General features: G+C 43.2%; 1 protein-coding gene across 3 annotated transcripts in view; it reads right to left on the reverse strand.

The window, feature by feature from the left end:
* The window catches only part of DNAAF8 (dynein axonemal assembly factor 8), a 91,608-nt gene that overhangs the window by 52,948 nt on the left and 15,993 nt on the right, over positions 1–22,667 (reverse strand). For all 3 annotated transcript variants that reach the window (XM_088656670.1, XM_060282780.2, XM_088656669.1), the window contains exons 9-11: positions 20,831–21,166; positions 19,211–19,355; positions 8,536–8,733 (exon numbers count right to left, since the gene is read on the reverse strand). In XM_088656670.1, coding sequence (XP_088512796.1) covers positions 8,536–8,733; positions 19,211–19,355; positions 20,831–21,166 — 679 coding nt within the window. The remainder of the gene's footprint in view (positions 1–8,535; positions 8,734–19,210; positions 19,356–20,830; positions 21,167–22,667) is intronic.

The raw sequence follows: 22,667 nt of genomic DNA on the forward strand, positions 1-22,667 counted from the left end.
TATTATACTCTGCAGCTGTACTATAGTGGCAAACTCAGAAGCACAGGATCCATTCACGACAGCCACAGTCATGACCCTTCTCACAACCAAACTCACCCACAACCGGGTCCCCTTCTAAGATTATGCAATAATCTTACACAATAAGAATAATCAGGGATGCATTGCAATGATCAGTGCAGATCTCTGTGTGTTGCCTTCCAGCTAGGTCTATTGTTTTCTGTGTACGTGCATGCAGAAATAATAATATAATAATTTATTATTTATACCCCGCCCATCTGGCTGGGTTTCCCCAGCCACTCATCCTATATCTTCTTTCGGAGAGACTTAAGTTGTGTTTTCCTTTCTATTGTGGGTAACAGAAATTGCACATCAGTCTCTTCAAACTGAACCTCCTTGTGTTCCCAGTGTTACTAAACGCTTAGCTTTGGAGCATGTGGAACAACCCCCCACATTGCTCTTCCCACACACCCTCTCCAGGGTGACCCTGGGAGCCAGTCCTCGGTGGCTGACTCATCTATCTTTCACTCTGATTGGCTTCCATCAGCACAAAAGGTGAGAAGACTTCTCCTCAGTGGTTGAAAAGCTCCCCTTTCATGCAGTTTGGGCAGCTCTAGAATGCTGGAGACAGTGACTCTGCGGCAGAAATAGTAATAGGTCTTCAACGCCCCCACTATGACCCTGGACCACAACACCGCTGCTCTACACTGTACAAAGCAAAACACAGAACAGAGGCAGGGGAAGGTAATATCTAATCACGCCACTCTCATACCTGTGCACATTCATCTTATTGCAAGGATCCTGAACCTCATGCATTATCCCACTTTCAGCGAGCTCACTTTTGGCCGCACCCCACAGTGGCTTGGGAGACCCCTAATAAACCTCTCCGTGTAACATGATCCAAGAGAACTCTGTCCCAGACACCATTAATCTAGGCCGCGCTGTGGTTAAACCACTGAGCCTAGGGCTTGCTGATCAGAAGGTCGGCGGTTCGAATCCCTGTGACGGGGTGAGCTCCCGTTGCTTGGTCCCAGCTCCTGCCAACCTAGCAGTTCGAAAGCACGTCAAAATGCAAGTAGATAAATAGGAACCGCTACAGCGGGAAGGTAAACGGCGTTTCCATGTGCTGCCTTGGTTTGCCAGAAGCGGCTTTGTCATGCTGGCCACATGACCTGGAAGCTATACGCCGGCTCCCTCGGCCAATAATGCGAGATGAGCGCGCAACCCCAGAGTCGGTCACGACTGGACCTAATGGTCAGGGGTCCCTTTACCTTTACCATTTAGAGGCTCTGATTCAGTTTTCCTTTTTTTGAATGTTTGAAATTTGTTTTTTACTGTTTTTAGTGATGATTTTATTGTTGTTTTTCCCCTGTAAGCTGCATTAAAGTTTGGGGGCCATTTATACATGTTTAATGAATAATATAATATTACAGCGGGCACTTGGCCTCAGCAGTTTTAATGACAACCTCTTCTTAACCTCTTTTACCTGCTGTACTGGCCACCCTTTTTATTCCTTTTGTTGTTAAATAAATAACTTAAAGCAGAACCATTGAAATTAACGGACATGATGAACTCTCAGCACCATTAGTTTCAAAGGGTGTACTCTGAGCAAAAGTCAGCTGAAAACAGTGCTGGATTGGAATTCAGCTAACTTTTACTCAGAGTAGACCCATTTAAATGAATGGCTGTGACTAACTTAGGTTAGCTGAACACAACCCACTCCTTTTTAATTAGCGTTAAATCTGCCAGACTTGTTTTACCCTTTTAAATTGTAAGCTGCCCTGAGCGCTGCAAGTGCACTGCAGAGGGGTTGAGATAGACATCTTACCAAATAGATAAACAAATTAAATAACTATATGAGAAGCACATTTGACAGCTAAAAATTACAGGGTTCTGTCACAGCTATGTGCTTTATCATTGCTTCCAACGTTTGCATTTTGGGTAGTTCTGCAACAGAGAGCAAGCCTGTAACTCACTCTTAAGTTTCCTAGGAAGAGATGAGAACAGAGAGTCCTTATCGACTGCCATGTTCTCTCCTGCAGCAAAACAGTACATTGCCCTTATTGATGATAATAGGGTCAATAATCCCCGTTGAAAATCAATGCTAAGTGATTACGCTATTATGAAGAGCTGGTGCGTGGCTTTTTCTTTTCCCAGGGAGCCTTCCTATTCCCCCAGTAATGTGCATTAATAGTTGTAAGCTTGTCAGTCACTTTCCACTTTGAATGAGAAAATAGTTTTTCAGGGGATGCTGTCTTGGGCAATAGAAGGAGGATGTTCCACTTACACCACATCCACGCACATTTAAAGCCCTATGATGCCACTTCAACAGACAGGACAAGGAAGCTAGCCTTTCTTTCCTGGAACAGCAGCTTCCCCCAAAGAATCTTGGTAACTGTGGTTTTTAAAGGGTGATGAGCGGAGAGTTTGTTGGGAGACACACACCCCAAATTCCTCTCTCAAGGCTACAAGTGGTTTTGCAATCAATTCCTCTCCCCAGGAAACTCTGGATCTGACAGCTATAGCACTGATATTTCACTGATTAACCCTTTACAAGTAATTTCATGCAAAGCCTAATTAAAAGCACAGATTGAATGACCTTCTTCTCTCTGACTACATATTTTAATAGAAACCAAATCTTGACACTAGGCAAAAAAGAACAGAAGAGAAAAACTCCACTCCATTCTAACCCATCACATTTAATTATCTTTGGCTTGTTTCTTCCCCTTGATTTCCTCTCCTCCCTCCCTTCCCCTTTCTTCTACGTGACTTGGAAACTAAGAACCAGATTCAGCCTATTGACTTTGGAAGCAGTCAGAGAGGATTGGAAGCCCTGCTTCGCATAAGCTGAGCCATTGCTGTCATGGGTGGAAGATGGAAGAAAGGCAGATTTGGAGGATGAAAGATTTCCTTGAGAAATGCAGGCTGCGAGGGGAAAGGAGCCTTGCCTCCATCCTAGAATCATAGAGTTGGAAGAGACCACAAGGGCCATCCAGTCCAACCCCCTGCCAAGCAGGAAACACCATCAAAGCATTCCTGACATATGGCTGTCAAGCCTCCACTTAAAGACCTCCGAAGAAGGAGACTCCACACACCCCTTGGCAGCAAATTCCACTGTCGAACAGCTCTTACTGTCAGGAAGTTCTTCCTAATGTTTTGGTTTGGAATCTTCTTTCTTGTAGCTTGAATCCATTGCTCCGTGTCCGCTTCTCTGGAGCAGCAGAAAACAACCTTTCACCCTCTTCTATATGACATCCTTTTATATATTTGAACATGGCTATCATGTAACCTTCTCTTCTCCAGGCTAAACATACCCAGCTCCCTAAGCCGTTCCTCATAAGGCATCGTTTCCAGGCCTTTGACCATTTTGGTTGCCCTCCTCTGGACACGTTCTAGCTCGTCAGAATCCTTCTTGAACTGTGGTGCCCAGAAATGGACACAGTATTCCAGGTGAGGTCTGACCAGAGCAGAATACAGTGGTACTATTACTTCCCTTGATCTAGATGCTATACTCCTATTGATGCAGCCCAGAATTGCATTGGCTTTTTTAGCTGCTGCATCACACTGTTGACTCATGTCAAGTTTGTGGTCTACCAAGACTCCTAGATCCTTTTCACATGTACTGCTCTCAAGCCAGGTGTCTCCCATCCTGTATTTGTGCCTTTCTTTTTCTTTTTGCCCAAGTGGAGTACTTTACATTTCTCCTTGTTAAAATTCATCTTGTTGGCTTTGGCCCAGTTCTCTAATCTGTTACGGACATTTTGAAGTGTGATCCTGTCCTCTGGGGTATTAGCCACCCCTCCCAATTTGGTGTTGTCTGCAAACTTGCTCAGGATGCCCTCAAGCCCATCATCCAAGTCCTGAGCAACTGCAAGCACTGCTGGAAGGCTGCATCAGGAGGACAGGAAAGAAGGGGTAATCAGACAACCCAGCATGCCAGTGTACCTTTCGTTGCCTGCTCAAAAGGTGACCTGAACAGCTGGGCCTGCGGCAGTGAAGTATATGGGGAGGAACACCATCCAGCAACTTTAGGGAACGGTCATAGCTCAGTAGGAGATCAGCTGCCTTGCATGCAGAAGGTCCCTGGTTCAGTCCCCAGCATCTGCAAGTAGGGCTAGAAATGCTCCTCCTCTTCTGTCACATCAATATGGACAGAAGAGATGTGCAGCGCCTTGAGTAAGTCTTTCCTGTTCAGCCCCAGTGCTTTCTGAAGTGGGACCCAGTTGTGTGCACCGTTGATGAACATGAATTAATTTCTATACAAAATGTGCATGCAGCTTTTATGGCGTGTTTTGTTCTTATGTAATGCACCACTTTGATATTGTTTACGGTATATTAAGCAGTGCATACGTTGGTGTAATCAACAAATAGAGTCCATGCCTACTCAGAAGAAAGTGTCGCTGCATTCAATGGGTCTAAAGGCCTAGTAAAGGGGTTCTGTTGGCAGTTTGGGAGCAACTCAACTTGCATGAAGAGGAGTTTGCATGAAGTGACGACAGACAAAGTGAGTAACATTCAGATTCCCAAACTATCCCTGTACCTTTATCACCATGCTGACTTCTCTAGCTCTCTTTGTTGTTTAGACTGATTCATCTTAGGCTGCATCCTCGTTAAAACCTCCTCCTCACACTTCTCTTTCAGACCTCACAATGAGTGGTCATCTCTGAACTATCCTTTGATACCCTGTTTCTCATATTTTAAGACATACCCATAAAATAAGCCATTGCAGGATTTTTAAGCATTCGAGGAATATAAGCCATACCCCGAAAATAAGACATAGTGATAGGCGCAGCAGCAATGCTGGCCGCGGCAGGAGGAGGAGGAAAAAAATAAGACATCCCTTGAAAATAAGCCATAGTGTGTTTTTTTGAGGAAAAAATAAATATAAGACGTGTCTTATAATATGAGAAACACAGTAGAACAAAAGAGCAAGCACAACTGCCTTGTTCTTCTCTAGACTAGTTAGACTAGAACCCTTTCCTATATTTCTTACAATAATAATTTCCTTACCAACGAGCATCATGTCCGTGTGACTGCAACAGTAAAGTCTTTTTGTCTCTAACCAGATTCACAAGCCAAGCACTGCAGATTTTGTGTAAGAAAGGGCTTCAACAGGTAATCGAGCCAGTTATCCCAATAGATTTAGAATTGCAGCCTTCAAACACCCAGGCTTAATGCAGCAACTTTCTATGCATGCCTACCTGCTGGAAATAAGCCCCACTGAAATCAGTGGGGACTGTCTTCTGAGTAGACATGTATAAGATTTCCAAGTTAAGTTTCCCACTGAAATTGACTGAGCATAAAAAGTGCTTAACTTTGGCTGGATCATGCTTGAGCAGTCAAATGCATTTAAATTATTAAATAATTTTAAACATTGATTTTTTTTCAAATGAAATTTTAAAAAATAAACACTGCCAAGCTTTGATCAATTATTCTGGTGCCTTTCAGACCACTGACCAGAAAACTGAAAGTAGTAGTAAGCATTTTGCTTATTATTGAGAAATAGGATAGAATATTGCCTGCACGATTCCCTTTACAGGTGAAAGGGTTAGAGGCTTTCATTCTTTAGAAAAAGAAAAAGAAGCTGAAATTTCAGGGAAGAGTTCAAATATTATTTATTAATAAATTAAATTAAATTAAATTCATTACCTGCCCTTCACCAGCAGATTGAGGGCAGGTTAAAACCATTTAAAATTAAAAACAGTTAAAATATATTACAATCACATGAACAAGGTGGGTCTTGAAAACACACATCAGAAATACTCAAAGAGAAGGGAGTCCAAGATGGGTGGGAGTTTCTTAAAGGTGAAATACTGAAGGCACAAAAGCCGACTATACCAAAAAAGTGGGAGACGTCTAAAGAAACTGTGTGGCTGCATAAAGAGCTTATGGATAAGCTGAGTTTTAAGAAGGGCATGTATAAGAAATGGAAGAAAAAGGAAATCACAAAGGAGGAGTATACACAAGTAGCCAATAGTTGCAGGGAGAAAGTCAGGCAGGACAAAGTTCAGAATGAGCTCAGGCTTGCAAGAGAGGCTAAATATAATTATAAAAGGTATCTTCGGCTATGTTTGAAGCAAGAGGAAGAACAAGCAAGTAGTAGGTCCTTTGCATAGGGAAGACGGAGAAATCTATTGGGTGACAGAGAGAAGGCAGAACTGCTCCACAGCTACTTTGCCTCTGTCTTCATCCCAAAGGAACCTGGTGATAACAGAACAAATGATGCAAGGGTGGAGCTGCAGCCCAAGATTGGGAAAGAGGTGGCTACTTTACATGAATTCAAATCTTCGGGGCTTGATGACCTGCACCCAAGGGTACTAAAGGACCTTGTGGATGTAAACTCAGAGCCTCTGTCTATAACCATTGAGAATTCTTGGAGAACAAGTGAGGTCCCTGAAGACTGGAGGCAGGCAGATGCTGTCCCCATCTGATTGAATGGCCATCTGTAATGGGGCACCCCATAGCCGCCTTTGACTGGACTTAACCATACAGGGGTCCTTTACTTTTACCTTTTATCTTAGTTGAAATTCCTGCACTGCAGGAGGTTGGATTAGATGAGTCTCTTCTAACTCTACAATTCTATGATTTTTTTATTTTTTTTTGCGTTTGAAATCCCCCCCCCAATTTTGAATACAAAATACAAAATACAAAAATACAAAAACTTTCCAACCGAAATACAGAATCAACTTACAAAATACATCAAACTTATAATTACCCTATATCCCCCCTCCCTCCCTCCCCTTCCCCAACCCTCCCCTTCCCCAACTCCCAACCCCCCTTCTCTTCCTTTTTCATTTTTTCACCTTTAATACTGTTTAAACCAAATGATTTGAAACAATAGCAAATATGCTAAACAATAATTTGAATGCAATAAACAATATATTATGACTATATCTATATGTCTCTGTCGTTTTTTCTTTTTACTTTTCTTCTACATTGAGAATAGCAAGAGAAGGAGAGCCTATTCAATGTCCTCTATACTTGTTTTTAATTCACCTTACAGACTTCCTGTCAATTCCTGATGTATATTTTTATTTTAAAGACGAACGTACATAACACAGTATAGATCTCTATAGCAATTTTCTAATACGTTCTTACCTCCTAATGTCCCCATCTGATCGAATGGCCATCTGTAATGGGGCACACCATAGCCGCCTTTGACTGGACTTAACCATACAGGGGGTCCTTTACTTTTACCTTTTATCTTAGTTGAAATTCCTGCATTGCAGGGGGTTGGATTAGATGACCCTCTGAGTCTCTTCTATACAATTCTATGATTTTATTACCTCGTGTCAAAGCCCAGGATAATGAGGTGTGTCTTTAGCATTTGCGCGGTCAGGCGGAGTCCCCCAACACCCCAGGCAGCCCCCGAGCGGAATAACAACACCAGACAACATTCTATGGGATTAAAATTGGCCACAACTTTATTAAGATTCAGATGTAGGGAGACCTTGGCTCAGGCATTGCACGTTTATCCTTCCCAGTCCCCAGCCGGGGATCTGGGTAATTTAAGGGTTATCCAGCATATGTGGGGGTTGGGCTACCTCTGGAGAACATATGTTCAAGCAGATAGCCCGCCCCTCCTTTTTCGCCGCCACTGGAGGGGGAGGGCAATGATGACCTCTGGGAGTATGGTCAATGCCTTCCCCCCAGACCCCTTTACAGGAACCCTGGTATCGCCGCCGCAATGGGGGCGGGGGCTGCTTCCCAGGTATGTCTCTCCTTCTGCTGTGTGCACTGTATGGTTACCTCCTCCTACCTGGCCAATCCCCCCCCCCCCCGCAACACCTCCCCCAGCTGGATTGGACGGCTGGCTGTGTGGGCGGAGACCACAGGTATCCAGCCCAGGAAGGTGGTGCCAGCCTCGGAACTGCTAAGTGCTGTCCTGGGGATCCCAGGGGGCTGCGCGCAACCGTGCAAAATGCGCACCCCTTTTATATGGGGAACGGTCATTGCCCAAAGCTGCACAGGTTGAACTCATCTTATGCAGCTTTTACAAACACGATCGCAGCTTTACACGTATCATCCAAACTTGGAAAGCAAATAAAAGGGGGCAGGACAGCAGGGAAAACCTCATGGAAGGGCTGCCCAAGATTTCACAGGATCCCCCCATTTAAAAAGTCCTTTCCGTGTCATGTTTTCCAGCCATGGAAGGAACATTTTAAGCCTTGCTTACCGGACTCTGGGAAGGTCACACAAGGCTTCTGGAATCATAGAATTGTAGAGTTGGAAGGGACCCCGCGAGTCATCTAGCCCAACCCCCTGCAATGCTGGAATCTTTTGCCTACTGTGGGGCTCGAACCCATGGGATGAAGATCCTTGTGCTCTTACCAGCTGAGCTATCCTGCTGTCCTAAGGCCCTTCAAAGTTCCCGCAAGATCCATTATGGCTAGTAGCAACTTTCTGATTCATTAGAAATCTCACATATCTGCACTGCAGCTTTATAACTCCCTTTTCATCTGGCTAAGAAGAGATTGTCCTGCAGAGATGCCTGCCTCCAGTTTGCAACACTTCCTAGAAGCTATTTATTCCACTCACCAAAGACAGGAGCCAGGTCACAACTGCAGGGTAGATGCTAGCTGCTGCTGCCAAGGGGGTTCCAGGAAAGAAGCTGGTCTGCTGGCAGCAAGGGGCAACCTGTCCGCAGCTAGATAACGAAATGGTCATGAGCAGCATCTCTCTTTTGGCGCCTTTTGGGGTGGGCAGCGTGTTGACAGGGGCAAGGTAGGAGGCCTCCTGTTAAAAGAGAGCGGGGGTATCAAACTCAAACAACAATTGCACCATACCTTCAGTAGCACCTTAAAGACCAACTAAGTTTTTATTTTGGTATGAGCTTTCGTGTGCATGCACACTTCTTCAGATCTGAAGAAGTGTGCATGCACACGAAAGCTCATACCAAAATAAAAACTTAGTTGGTCTTTAAGGTGCTACTGAAGGAATTTTTTTATTTTACTTCGATCCAGACCAACACGGCTACCTACCTGTAACCTGCACCATACCTGTAAAGCACTGATAACTACTTTAGGCAGTCGGCTTCCCACAAAGAATCATGAGAGCTGTAGTCTGTTAAAAATGCTAAGAGTTGATAGGAGACCCCTAGTTTCCTTCCCAAAGCTACAATTCCCAAAATTTCCTGTGAAGAGGGAGTGACCGCTAAACCACTCCTGGAAGTGTTGCTTTGGGGAGGGGGGGAATTCTTCAAGGACTAGATGGGGCATTTGGCCTGATCCAGCAAGCTCTTCTTAAGTTCTCTGTAGAAAATGTGAGGAAATAAATCAAACTTTCTGGTGAAAGAAGACAAAAGGTGGACTTAAAGGACTGTCATTTTGGCTTTGGGATACAGAACAGTTAAGATTTGGAGAGGTTTCTAAAAAATTGCTTATCGACAAGTCTAAGCATATCCTTCACTGTTATTTTCACCCCAGCTTTGGTCATGGCAACTTAGCAGGCAATCACTGATGAGTGGCAAACTACTGACTGCAGACATCTGCCAAATGATACATCTGCTGCACACTTCTAAATGGGAACCGACTTATCTCGGCAGTTTAGCAGTTCCGGAGAAATCCTCCGGCAGTCAGCGGCTCCCTTTGCCTTTCTGGTGAGATGTCTCCACCTTTGCACACCCCATGAGAGCCATGTGTGAAAACAAGAGGGCACAGAAAATGCATTGGGTGACTGAGTTTTGGGCTGATCACAGAAACTGCTGAAACTTAATGCAAGTCTCAAGTCTCAAAGCACTTATTTGATTGAGTAGATAGTAGCAGCAGCAGCACTGTTATTATTAAAATGTATATGCCACACTTTGTCAAAAGTCCACAGGGCAGCATAGAACATAGAAAATAATAAACAATATATATCAATACATAACTTTATATTCATACCAAAAAATGAAAGCTATTATATAAATACAAGCCATAACAATAAGCAATACATCTTTATAGATAATACATAATAGTACAATCCACCACTTCAGAGTGGCCCTGATTCAATCCAGTGTGATCCTGAGACCCAAATAAATTCAGAGGCTTTGCCTAATTAAAACCCAATATGTGATTAGATGGCCTGTAAGCACCTCCACTCCTTTTCTCCTCTCCACTGGACCATCCCCCCCCCCCGATCACTCCAGATAGACCTCATCCAACCTGGGGTTGCCTCAACCCAATTTGGCTGAATCCTGGGTCAACCCAAATTGACCCAATTCAATTAATGATCCAGGGCCAGTACACATACCTGCTAGAGAATTTCTAATAGTACATAATACATAATGAACATAATGAATGCATACTAAGCAGCTATATAATATACACACGTTGAGAAACGTTGCACAACAGAGACATCTTTCCTTATGTGTCCTTCCGAGGATCATAGAACAGCAGTTTACGTGAGGCTTCCTTCATTTTATCCTTACAACCACCCTGTGAAGTAGAAAGGCAAGTCATCTTGCCCAAGGCTGCCTAGGGAACTTCACAGCTAAGTGGGCACAAGGCCCCCAAGTGAACTGGAGACTCTGGCAGCAAGGCCACACTCTCACCCTGGACTACTACTGAGAGAGAGCTCTCAGTACTGCAGCATTGCCTTGGTAATGGCCAGAGATGTTAAAGATGTTCTTCAGCACATCATGATCAGGTGACCTGAGGAACCAAAACAAGCCTAGCTAGCCTTTTTACATAACTGCTGTTCCAGGCTTGGTTCCTCAGTTTGAGCCACTCACCCATAGCTGCCAAGTTCTCCCTTTTTTTTTAAGGGAAATTCCCTTATGCTGAATAGGCTTCCTCTTGAGAAAAGGGAAAACTTGGCAGCTATGCACTCACCACTGATGGAAGTTGCTGAAAATATCTTCCCTCTGCAGAACTTGACCACAGGCCCATCTTTGGCCATGCCATGTGCCTGTAATTCTCTGGATATTCTGGCCCACGGATCCCACAATAGCAGTTGGCTGAGGTCTGATGGAGGCGTCTCAGTTGCCTACTGAAATCAGATTGAAGGGAGATCTCTGCAGTAGATTGGCAAGGATTCTGACACCCAGCCTTTAGCAAAATTAGAGACTGCTGAAAGCTTGGGGTAACCAGGAGTGGGCTTTTATGCAGGAGGTGTTGGTGGGTTTTGTGGTTCTAGTAAAACACAAAGCAGATCCCAGAAGCCTGAAGTCTGCCTTCCTTGCTCCAGAAGAAGAGACAAACCTTACAACCCAGTCATCAACACTGATTTATTTCGAGCATTTGTTCCCCACTCTTCTGCTAAAAAGGGTCCCCGAGCAGCTTACACACAATCAATTAAAACAAGACGGTTCCTGCCTACAGGCTTACAATCTTAAAAAAGTGTCACACAAGGGGAAAGGGACAAGGGAGGGGGCACCGATTCTTAAGTAGTAGTTCTTATAATTATCAGCTGGCATAGAAACAGCTTAGGGAAGGAGGTGCCTGAAGGAACCGGTCTGTTGGCAAAGTCTTTTGGCAATGAGCCCTGCTTCTCATCTCTCCCACTGAGGGAGCCTGGTGGAATGGCTGCTGCCAGGTGACACTTGAGGAAGAGAAAGATTTGTTTGCACCAATGTTTTTGTCTGTAATACTGGCATACCAGCATTAATAACAAGTTATTTCAGTGTGTGTGTGTGTTATGTGATATTGCCTGATCTGGCAGTCAGTCGGTGGCTGGATCTTCCAGCAGTAATTTAAAACCAGTCCACTTTTGGTCATGTGGTACAGCGGTTAAAGGAACTTCCATCAGGGAGGCTCCAGTCAGTCAGTATTTTGTGGGAGTCAAGTGCCATCTGGGAAATTTAGATGTGTGTAATTGAAGAAGGGATTCAAGCGCTCTGTTGGCAACAGATCATCTTTTTTTAAAAGTAACAGGCTTTTTGCGGTTAGGAAAGTGACAGGGGAAATGCAAAACATGGAGGGAATGAACGATTAACAGAAAGATAGACAGAATGATTATTGCTTACAAACAAATAAAAATGAGCGCTGTATTAAAGAGCAGTTCTAATGTAACCTGTCCCTGCACTTTATGCAAGCAAATCAGGATGAATGCTCAATAAGTAGGTTGTGAGGAGGAGCCCCTTGTTCTAAATTGCTGGTGTTCAGGATGGGACACAAAGCGGTGTGCTGCCCTGTCTGTCCGTTGCCCAAACTGGACTGGAAGCACCACCAACATGACCCCGCTTCCTCTGCGTTTCTTATGCCCATGAACTCAGGAGTTAAGCCAGTCTCTCCAATGAGATGCAGCTAATTTTTATTACTGACTAAAAGCATTTTGGAAATGTCAACTGTGTGTTTCTTTCCATTCTTTGGGGAAGGCTAAAATAATGACAATGCCATCTGTTCACAGATCCAAAGTTCCACATTAAGTTGTAATATAAACTCTAGAACCTAGGTGACAATTGCTTTGTCATGGCAAAAAGAGTAATAATAATAATAATCCTGCATTCAACTGGCAGGATACACTGTAATTAGGGAAAAAACTGGCCATAAAGAAGTGGGCAATACTGATAGTAATGGTCTAAACGGTCTTTCAGTTAATGTACTTTACTGTGGAATTTTGTATTCCATAAAACTAGCAGTTGCCTCCATATTAAGTATGCTGGGCTCACTGATCTGCAACATACGACTCCGTTAGGACAACATTGAGATTTCTGGACCTCAGCTGTGCTGCATTTTGTTTTCAAATGGGCAATGGACCTCAAAGGGAAGTAATTGAAAAATGTAGCCAAAATATGGCTTCAGATATTTAAAATGCCAAAACGAGTGCTTAATTTGCTGAGCTCTGTAGCTTCTTTCCTTATACTTTTGTGGCTGTGGGTATACTGTGGTCTCATAACAGAGTAGGGGGGAAACCCAGATCAGCTGTTGGGTTCCAGTTCTGGTCAATCTTCCACTTTCTAATCCTTATGGTTGCAACAATATACTTAAGAATATAGGCAACATCAGGCGAAATCTCAAAAGTTGCTGAGTAAGAACTCCAGGAATTGGAAGGGGAGGCTACAATGCCTTGTATATCTGCTTCCTCCATGTGCCATGACCACCAGAAACAGAAACAATATGCCAAATAGTTTTTAAAAAACATAATAATTTATGCAAAATATGAACTTGCACAGATAGACATGGAGCTGTTCCTCCCCAGGCCCCTACAAACATGGCTGCCTACGACTGACACCTTTCCCATCCAAATTCCTATCCAAATGCTACTTTCCCATCCAAATTCGCTTATCTACTGCACCACACTGCCCAGGAATATACAAATACATGCACATTTATATGGTAAACTCTCAAAGAGAGATTAATCTGTTGTTGTTGTTGTTGTTGTTGTTGTTGTTGTTGTTGTTGTTGTTACCCAGGAGACCTGGGCGACAAAAAACAAAACAAAACCAACCTTCAAGTAGGTGCCAAAAAGGCAAAACAACAGAGACAGCATTGTTTTAAACTGTTTTAAATATTGTGTTTCAATGTTGGGACCTGCCCTGGGACCTTGAAGTGAAGGGCAGGTAATAAATACATACAGAAATAAATAATATTCAAGGGGAGGGCATTCCAAAGGATCAGGTGCCACAACACTAAAGACTCGATTCCTATATCATGCGTAACAGACCTTCTGATAAGGTGGCATCTACAGACGACCCTCCCGGGCTCAGCACAGTGATCGATGGGGTATATAAGAGGTGAGACGATCTTTCTGGTACCCTGCCCCAAGCTGTAGGGGGCTTTATATATATAGGTATATCAGAACCAGCATCTTGAACTCAGCCTACTGACGAATTTATATAGGTATTTATATAGGTATATCAGAACCAGCATCTTGAACTCAGCCTACTGACGAATTCATCTGTGCAACAGTTCCTGCTCTGCTTGGTGATAAGGGTGTCACTGTGGGGGAACTTGCTTTATTCTGTGCCTCTCCTTTGTCAGCCTCTTCTGAAATATTCCAGCGACGCAGTTGGATCAGCACATGGGGACCTCTGCTGGCCACCCAATCAATATGGACAAAAGTGTAGAGGGTAGTTGTTTTTTAAAATATTTAAAAATAATGCTCACGGCAGCTTTCCCCTTAAGTCAACGCAACAAGTAGTTTGGGCTGTCAAACTCTATCAGGAATAGTTTCCATAAGAAAGCTAAAAGGTCATTTAAATCAACTCCGAGATGAAGCGAGGCTTAGAAGAGACTTAATTCTTCATATCTTTATGAGGTCATTAAAAAAAATTCTAATTAGAGAAACAGAACCAAACGGAGGTTGAACTGGGGAGAGCCTCAGGGGCTTTGTGTATTTCATTCTCATAATTGGGAAAACTGGCAAAGGCTCGTCTGTGACAAAAGAGGTTAAGGTGAGCTCCTTCCTAGTATGTCTAACCTCACATCGCCCGTAAAAATTTTTTAAAAAGTGCACCATGTTGATTCTTAGGTCCCAAATCAAGCCGTCCTGGATCCCACCCAACATGCGCAGACACAGATACTTACTTCTGAGAAAGAAAGAGAGCTGAAAGGACTACAAACCTGAAGGGGAAAGGAAGGGAGTTTAAATCCAAATATTCCCAGATACCACAACACTAATGATTGACTCTTAAAGCAGGCTTACAAGTTAGCTCAAGGAAGTGGCTACCCCATTAAGAATTGTGCCAGTGTCATTTTGTGGCCTAGCAGAAAAATGGATGTTTTGAAAGGCTTTCCCAACACTCTCCCCAAAATCAGTTCCTGGTGACCATGCAACTGTGTGTTTACGCACCTGATTTAATTCATCTGCTAATTTATTTATTAAAAACCAACTCTGTGTGAGGTACCCTTAACCAGAATGAGTGCTGGAGCTCTGATTACCTCGCTGCCAAATTCCATTTTTATACACACAGCCATGGAACTGAATCTGCACACAGATTGGCTCCCAATTTAGCTCGACCAGACCAAATTTAATTCACAGTTAACATTTCCGCAACGTCAAAAGGAACAGAAGCAGAGAAGGGATTCCACAAAAGAACAGAGAGGGCTCTGCCTCCCTATAGGCAGCGCAGAGGGGTGAGCTAAGGATAGAGAGAGCGCACGATGTCTAGATTTCCCTCCTGGCACTAAATGAGCCGAGACCATTAATGTAATTGCTAATGTACTTTTATTTTTATTTTATTTATTTTTTTGAACAAGAAGAAGAGTGTTACTTTCTAAGCACCTTCATTAGGCAGTGAAGGGCTTCTAAGCTCCTCCAGTGTAATTACCATTCAACTCAATTACTGAGATGTATTATGAATGACCTGCAAGATTACAGTATTCCAGGTCTAGGGGAGTCATTCCTAATCTACATGCTGGGCCACACCAGAATGACATAAAAGAACCACGAGGCAACCTTGAGAAATAAAGGAAAGAATTTAAGCCTCCCTTGGGAGCACAAAGCTCTTCCTCGGGGTAGAAGTTGCTGCCCTCTTTCTGCATGATTCACTGCTCTGTCCTTGACACAACAGAGCATCAGCTTTGCATGCAGTAGGTCATAGGTTCAATCCTCAACATCTCCAGATATGGCTGGGATAGTGCTCTTCCTGAAATCTTGGAAAGCCACTGCCAGTCAGTGTAGACCAGCCATCCCCAAACTTCGGCCCTCCAGATGTTTTGGACTACAATTCCCATCATCCCTGCCCACTGGTCCTGTTAGCTAGGGATCATGGGAGTTGTAGGCCAAAACATCTGGAGGGCCGCAGTTTGGGGATGCCTGATGTAGACAATACTGAGCTAGACGGACCAATGGTCTGACTCTGCATAAGACAAATTCTTGTGTTCCTCAAAGGAGCAGTCCAAAGGCCAGCTGGGCCAAACATTCCTCCCCGCTTCTACTCTTACAGGAACATTTTCCGCTTGCAAAAGGGTGAGGGAAATTTTTCATCCCTTTCCAAGTGGGTGGAGATAACAATAAAAATAATTTAATTTCAAAAATGGGCGGAAGTAATTACCATTTTGAGAAAATGTGGCAAGGGAGTTCCAGATTTGTTTTGAAAACACTCTATAAAGCTCCACTACCCCTTTCAAGAGGTGGCAAAGTCACAAAGAGCAACCCAGTGGCAAAGAAATCTACAAAATGACTCAATAGGCACTGGTGCTCCATCGTTACACTGCATCAGCCCCAAGAGCATAGTTGTGTCATGGTTGTGTCATCAGGATTGCATTGGTTAAAAAAACCAAACCCACAATGATGCTCCTACCAATCATGGTGATTCCGATAAATAATCATCAAGAAATCATGGTGATTTTGGTAGATAACCTTCAAGAAATGATCAATCATCAGGATTGATTGCATCGTTCCAAGAAAGATTGCAACTGTATCACCACCAATGGCATTTGCTTAATTCATAGGGGCATTGCTGGTAAGTAAGTAAATACAGTAAATAAATGGCTGCCTCCACTGTCCCCGCTTCCCAAAATATATTTTTCATCATCCACTATGATATAATGATGCTATTTGGCATGTCCTTCTGACCCATCCGTACCCACCAACCTCCCAAATTGAGAGAAAAATTCTGGACCAAACACATTGCAGAGTGACCAATTTCCACGCCAAAAAAGAGGACCAAAGAGGTCAAGGATTGGCATAAGTTGTGCATATGCTAATCTGTATGTGCAGATGCAAATTTAGAAATATAATTCAAACAGAACACAATATATATGTTACCATGGTGTGCTTGCTCAGTCTTCCCGGGAATCGGCCACTTCAAGGCCCCTCCTGTTGTCCCTTCTGATGGTTCTTTATCTTTAAACTAGGACCAGGCAGCCCTTGAAATAAGAGGACTGTCATCTGTAAAGAAAGCCACGTGGCCACCTTAACACTTCAGCCCAGGAATCATAGGAAGCTGCCTTATACTAAGTCAGACCGTTAGTCTATCTAGCTCAGTACTGTCTGCACCAACAGGCAGTGGCTCTCCAGGATTTTAGGCAGGATATCTCCCAGCTGTACCATAGGATCTTCTGTATGCAAAGCAGATGCTCTACCATTCAGCAACAGCTCCATCCCTTAAGAATTAGTCTTCGGATTAATGCAAACAGCCCTGTGGTTGCTTTCTTATGTACAGTAGACAGACAAGTAGCCAGCAGGCCAAAGGTAAAAAATGGGGCTGAGAATGGACTGTATTTCAGAAATCAGATCAGGCAGATAAGGATGGATTGGGAGGGCAAGAAACAGAAGACCCAGTCACGGATGAGGCGAGGTGAACATTTGGTTAGGCCTGCCCAAAACGGCACATCCGATAATCAACTTGAAAAAAGGGGCACTGTGGAAATGTGGTGCCTCACATTTTATTTATATTTCTCTTAGTCATGCTCATTTCCAAATCTCTAAGGACACAGCTGCCAAATTATAACTGCTTTGGTTTCACATGTCAAAACAATTTAATTCTTCAATCTGTGCATGAATCAAAAAGAGGAAGGGAAGAATATTCCAATCTGAGACGCAGAAAGCACGGCTGCCAGACCTGTCTTGAAAAGCACAGCTGCATGTGGACCAGTGATGCCACTGCCTCTTCCCTTTCTAAATGTTTTATTAGCAGATGTTTATGAAGAATAAGGAGCTGTCAGACAGAAGAGGCATGCGTGGATTGCAAGCTGTGTGGAGCTCTTCAGAACCTGCCACTGTGCTAACGGTGTATTGTGAAGTGAGCTGTAAGTGAAAGAGTTCTCTCTTTATTATTGATTTAGACAGAAGAATAGAGTCTACTGATCAGATTGCCAGATGACACAAACCTGTGGAGGGGCTGCTAAAATAAAAAATAAGACTCAGTAGGATACGGTTGAATTTGAAATGATCTTGATAAATGACAGAACTGCAGAGAAAGGGAAACTGAATGAAGACAGATGTGAAATATTAGAGAGTGTGAGAATGTAGACTCAACAGCTCATTCTTCTCTTCTCTTTGGGTCAACAAGAGAACAGGCACTTTTCAGCCTGAACATGCAATGCTCCTACTTGGTTACAGCTGACATGACCCTGGTCTAAAGAATAACTTGGAGGCCTAGAGGTGAAAGCTGACCCAAAGCAATGGCATGTTCCAAGATTCAGATGAAGCCCAAGCTGGCAAAGAGGAGTGAATGTCAGATCTAGAAGTCAGTGAGTGGGTAGCCTTCAACCAGTGGCTAGGGACCCTGTACTACGTAAGTCACAGCCTGGTCCAAGGTGGGTCATGATTGCAGCATTACCACCATGCAAATATTTGGTTTTAAAAAAATAAGAAAGGGATCCCTAAATGCATGTTTATGTTAAAGGTTGGTCCTAAGTTTGAAAATATGGAAGACTACTAGCCTAAACCATTTGATGAGTTGTCCTTCTAACTGCCCAAGATGTCTCATTCCACTCCAGAAACCCGCTCTTCAGAGCTGGAAGGGATATTGTAAGGCTATTGCTGAGCACAGGCCCACTGAAATGAATGAACCCAAGTTAGTCTTGCTCATTAATTTCAGTGGGTCTACTCTCAGTAGGACTAACATTGGATGCAACCCAAGATATAGAGAGCCCCAGGGCAGAATCTTTTAGCAGCCAATTGAGATCTCACAATTTTAGCTTTGTACTTTATTGAAGCAATTGGTTACCATTTGGGAGCTGTCCGTAGTCCTGAAGATCATGATTTTGGCCTAGTGGTAAACTGGGGGACAACTTCTGACAATAGTGCACATATGTGTCACATAACTAAATGCTCCTCCAGAAAACGAACAAACCTGGAAAATGACCATGCTGTGAAGAAGTTTAGGCTTAAAACCCTGTTCCCTGTCGTACTGATTTTCTTATGAGCATGGAATTGCTTGTACAGAGGAGCATTCAGTTATGAGATTCCCCCATCTTCTGTCTGAAGTGGTATAGACCAAACTATAGTTTACTGCCTCAATGAGAACTAGACTGCAGTCTTGTCTATTGGATACTTCTTGTATCTTGCTCTCTGATCAACTTGCTCTTGGCCAAGCACATCCAAAGGGCCACAGGTTGCTTTCTTTAAATACTGTTTCATATACCCTCAAGGAGACAAATTTATGTGGTCAAAAGGTGGTTTGATAAATCTCTTCCCTAAGTAAACTCTAGCGCAACATTTCTTGCCACTGCGCTGACAGAGTCTGACATGACCCACATTGGGAAAACTCTCCTCAGACTGGCAGTAGCATGCCCAAAGCTTTGGCTTTAAATAAACCCAGCCAGAAGACAAACAGGGTTGGAAGGAAGCACAAGATCCCTTTGAGAAGAAGGCTGTTCTCTGGCTATTCTGTGCTACTGACCATATGGAATAAGACGGGGGTCTGTTCTGCCATGGGCTGCTTTCCAGTGGTGGAGTGCTGAGGTTTTAAGTTTTCCAGCTGCTCCTTGAGGCTCTGTTTCCTGCGCTTCTCTTCTGCCTGCTTTTCTTTTTGGCTTTCTTCTGTCCTACAAAATGCAAGGAGAGGGACATCATGTAGCATTTTTATTCCAGTTACATGGTGACCTTGCCACCTCCCACAAACACTTGGTTGGCTTCAAAAGAAGATGAAATAAATTCATAGAAAACAAAGCTATCAATGGCTACTATCCATGATGACTATGTTTTACCTCCACTGTTAGAGGCCGTATGCCACTGAATGCCAGTTGCTGGGACTCACAAGTGAAGAGAGAGCTGCTGAACTCAGGTCCTGGGCTTTTGAGATTCCCATGGGCATCTGGCCGACTGCTGTGAAAGCCAGGATGTTGGACTACATGGGCCTTTGGTCTATTCCAGATGGCTCATCCTACGTTCTTCCAGTGCCATACCTAGCCCTGACCTGGTGCCATACACTGTGTCCTCAAAGGGCAAGCCAGATACTATGCCACTTGAGGGCCTCGAGGAACAGGCAGTATCTCTTGGAACCAAGGCTGAAAAGCTCCTTGAAGGGCCCTCCTAGTCTCTGGATCATGTTTTGGATTTTGCCCTTGATTTCCTGAACACAGAAACAATCCTAATTTCACTTTCATTCAACCCATCTCCTTTTTCTTATTTCCCAGGCTAGGCTTTCCTTAACTGCCCCCAATCCCTGTGTCCCATATGCCACTGACTAGGGTACACTTCTTACTAAACATTAGACTAAATGACCCTCATCTACTGTTCTGAGCTGGTGTTATTTGATTGTTAAAGCATCAGGCCCGAAGTACAGAGAGATGGTCCTTTATCTGCTGAGTGCTGCTTGTATGAAAATTGCTTATAATTGGAAGAATTCCCAGAATCCCAATACTGGACAACTGGCTAAATAAAGCATTGGACACAGCTTGCATGGTCAAACAAACCAATATCATCAGAACTGAGAGAAGGCAGGCAGGATTATGACCGTTTTGCTGAAAAATTGATCAGCTTTACTAGGGGAATAAGATACAGGGAAATATGAACCCAGACTCGTTGTTGTTGTTGTTTATTTATTAAATTTATATACTACCCATCCTAAGATCACAGGGCAGTTGTTGGGAGTGCTTTGAAGCCAGATTGAATTTATAATTGCAAATAACCTTTAAAGGATTAAAACAATATATAATTTTGTATTCTTTTTTATTGATTAAAAGCGAGGCTATTTTGTTGAATATTTTTAGTGTATGATAAAACAGTGGTTAACTTTGGGGTTTTTTGTCAGTTGTGTTATGATGTCAACATGGTTTTTGTGTTTATACAATTTTTATTTGTATAATAAAAGGAGCAGGTCCAAGGTGAAAAGGCCCAGGTTCAAACCTCCACTCAGTCATGAAGCTTTCTGGGTGACCTTAGGCAGTCACTCTCTTTCAGGCTAATCTACCTCACAGGGTCATTGTGAGGATTAAGGAATCATGTAGGCCAACCTAATTTCCTTGAAGGGGGGGCAAGATATAAATACAGTTAATATCTAAAGAATATTCCAGGCTACCTTGGGTGTCCTGTGTCTTTGTCTGCAAAGTCTCGAGGTGTCTCTCTGTTTGACTCTTCTTTGGTTTCTTCCTTAAGTTCTCTTGAGCTCCTCGCCACACTGTTAAGATCCAGAGCGCGGAAGCTTCTTGCACTAGATTCTGAATTCCCTGGCCCCGTGGAGGTCAGTCTCCTCAGTTTTAGGCTCTGTCTTCTCCTGACTCCCAGCTGGTCATTTTCTTCTGAGCTCTTGAGATTCTGGCACTTTTCCTTGTCCTGAGCAACAGATGAAGACTGAGATGTCTTGCGAAAGTAACGGAGCTGCTGCAGCAGAAAGCTTTTCGCAGTGCAACCCTTGCTGTGAATTAAAGCAAAAGAGCTGCTCAGTCAAGCCTCACCTAAAAGATCCTAACTCCGTGGGAGTTGGTTTGAACCGTTTTCTGCCTCACTGCCTGGTAAGGGCATTAAGATCAGCCAATTGAACCCAATTACACAGTCTGGTCACTATTAGCTTGTGGAAACACAGAGTAGGGCTCTATCACTGGTAGCAGGAGCATTATAGAATGCCCTCTCTGTTGAAATACTCACCGTATTGGCATCCCACCAGCTTTTGAAGATGCACTTGTTCAGGCAACTTTCTGAACCTGAACTTCCTGACCCAATTGTTCTTTGAATTGCTTTAATTGTCATGATTTTAAACAGGCTTTTGTAAAATAATAATAATAATTCTGGATGTTTTTTACTGTTCTCATAGAATTGCTTTATTTTGTATTTAAATTATGTCTGGGTTTTAAAATTGATTTCTTGCTCACCAAAACAAGATGTTTTGAGCATGTAACACCAATACTGGCCTGACTGTACTGGCTGGCAATTAGTTTCCAGGCTCAATTCCAAGTGCTGGTGTTGACCTATAAAGCCTTACATGGCTCAGGACCTCAATACCTTAAGGACTACCTCTCCCCACACAAACTGGACCCTGCACTTGTCATCTGAGGTCCTTCTTTATGTCCCCCCTCCCTGAGAGTTAGGAGGGTGGCAACACAAGAATGAGCCTTTTCTGTGGTAGCTCCCTTTCTGTGGAATGCTCTTCCCAGAAAGGCACCATTATTGCATGCCTTTAGGTGCCAGGCAAAAACAGTTCTCTTTACCCAGACCTTTGGCCATTAAATAATCTATGGTCAGTTAAAAGTGATGGGACTGTTATTATGATCATTTTATCATTATGCTGTCTATCATTATGCTTTGTATTATGTTTTGATCATTATGCACTGTAGAATCATAGAATTGTAGAGTTGGAAGGGACCATCACCTAGTTCAACCCCCTGCAATGCAAGAATAAAATGTGTTCTTAATGCTGTACACCTCCCTGGGTTCTTTTGATAAAGGGTGGTATATCCATTGAAATAATCATAGAATCATAGAATCATAGAGTTGGAAGAGACCACAAGGGCCATCCAGTCCAACCCCCTAATAATAATAATAATAATAATAATAATAATAATAATAATAATAATAATAATACTTGCAAACCACTTAGAAGCCATTTGGGTATGTACAGTACAGTATTATTATTATACATTATTATTATTATTATTATTATTATTATTATTATTATTATTATTATTATTATTATGAAAATCAGTGCAAGATGTCAAGCAAGGTAACAAAGACCTGGGAGCTGAAACAAAATGTTGCAGTCTATCCTCACCATCTAACAGGAATGCTGCTGTTCAAGTTTCCAGCTAATAACCATGTCCTCCCCTAGGATATTATCAGCTGTAAGGGGCTGAAAGAAGATATTCTGCTCCCATCCACCCCCAGCCTTCTTTTCCAAGAGATGCCCACATTCTGTAGCTACT

This window comes from Zootoca vivipara, chromosome 13 (genome assembly GCF_965207765.1).
Source record: "Zootoca vivipara chromosome 13, rZooViv2.hap1.1, whole genome shotgun sequence".
NCBI lineage: Eukaryota > Metazoa > Chordata > Lepidosauria > Squamata > Lacertidae > Zootoca > Zootoca vivipara.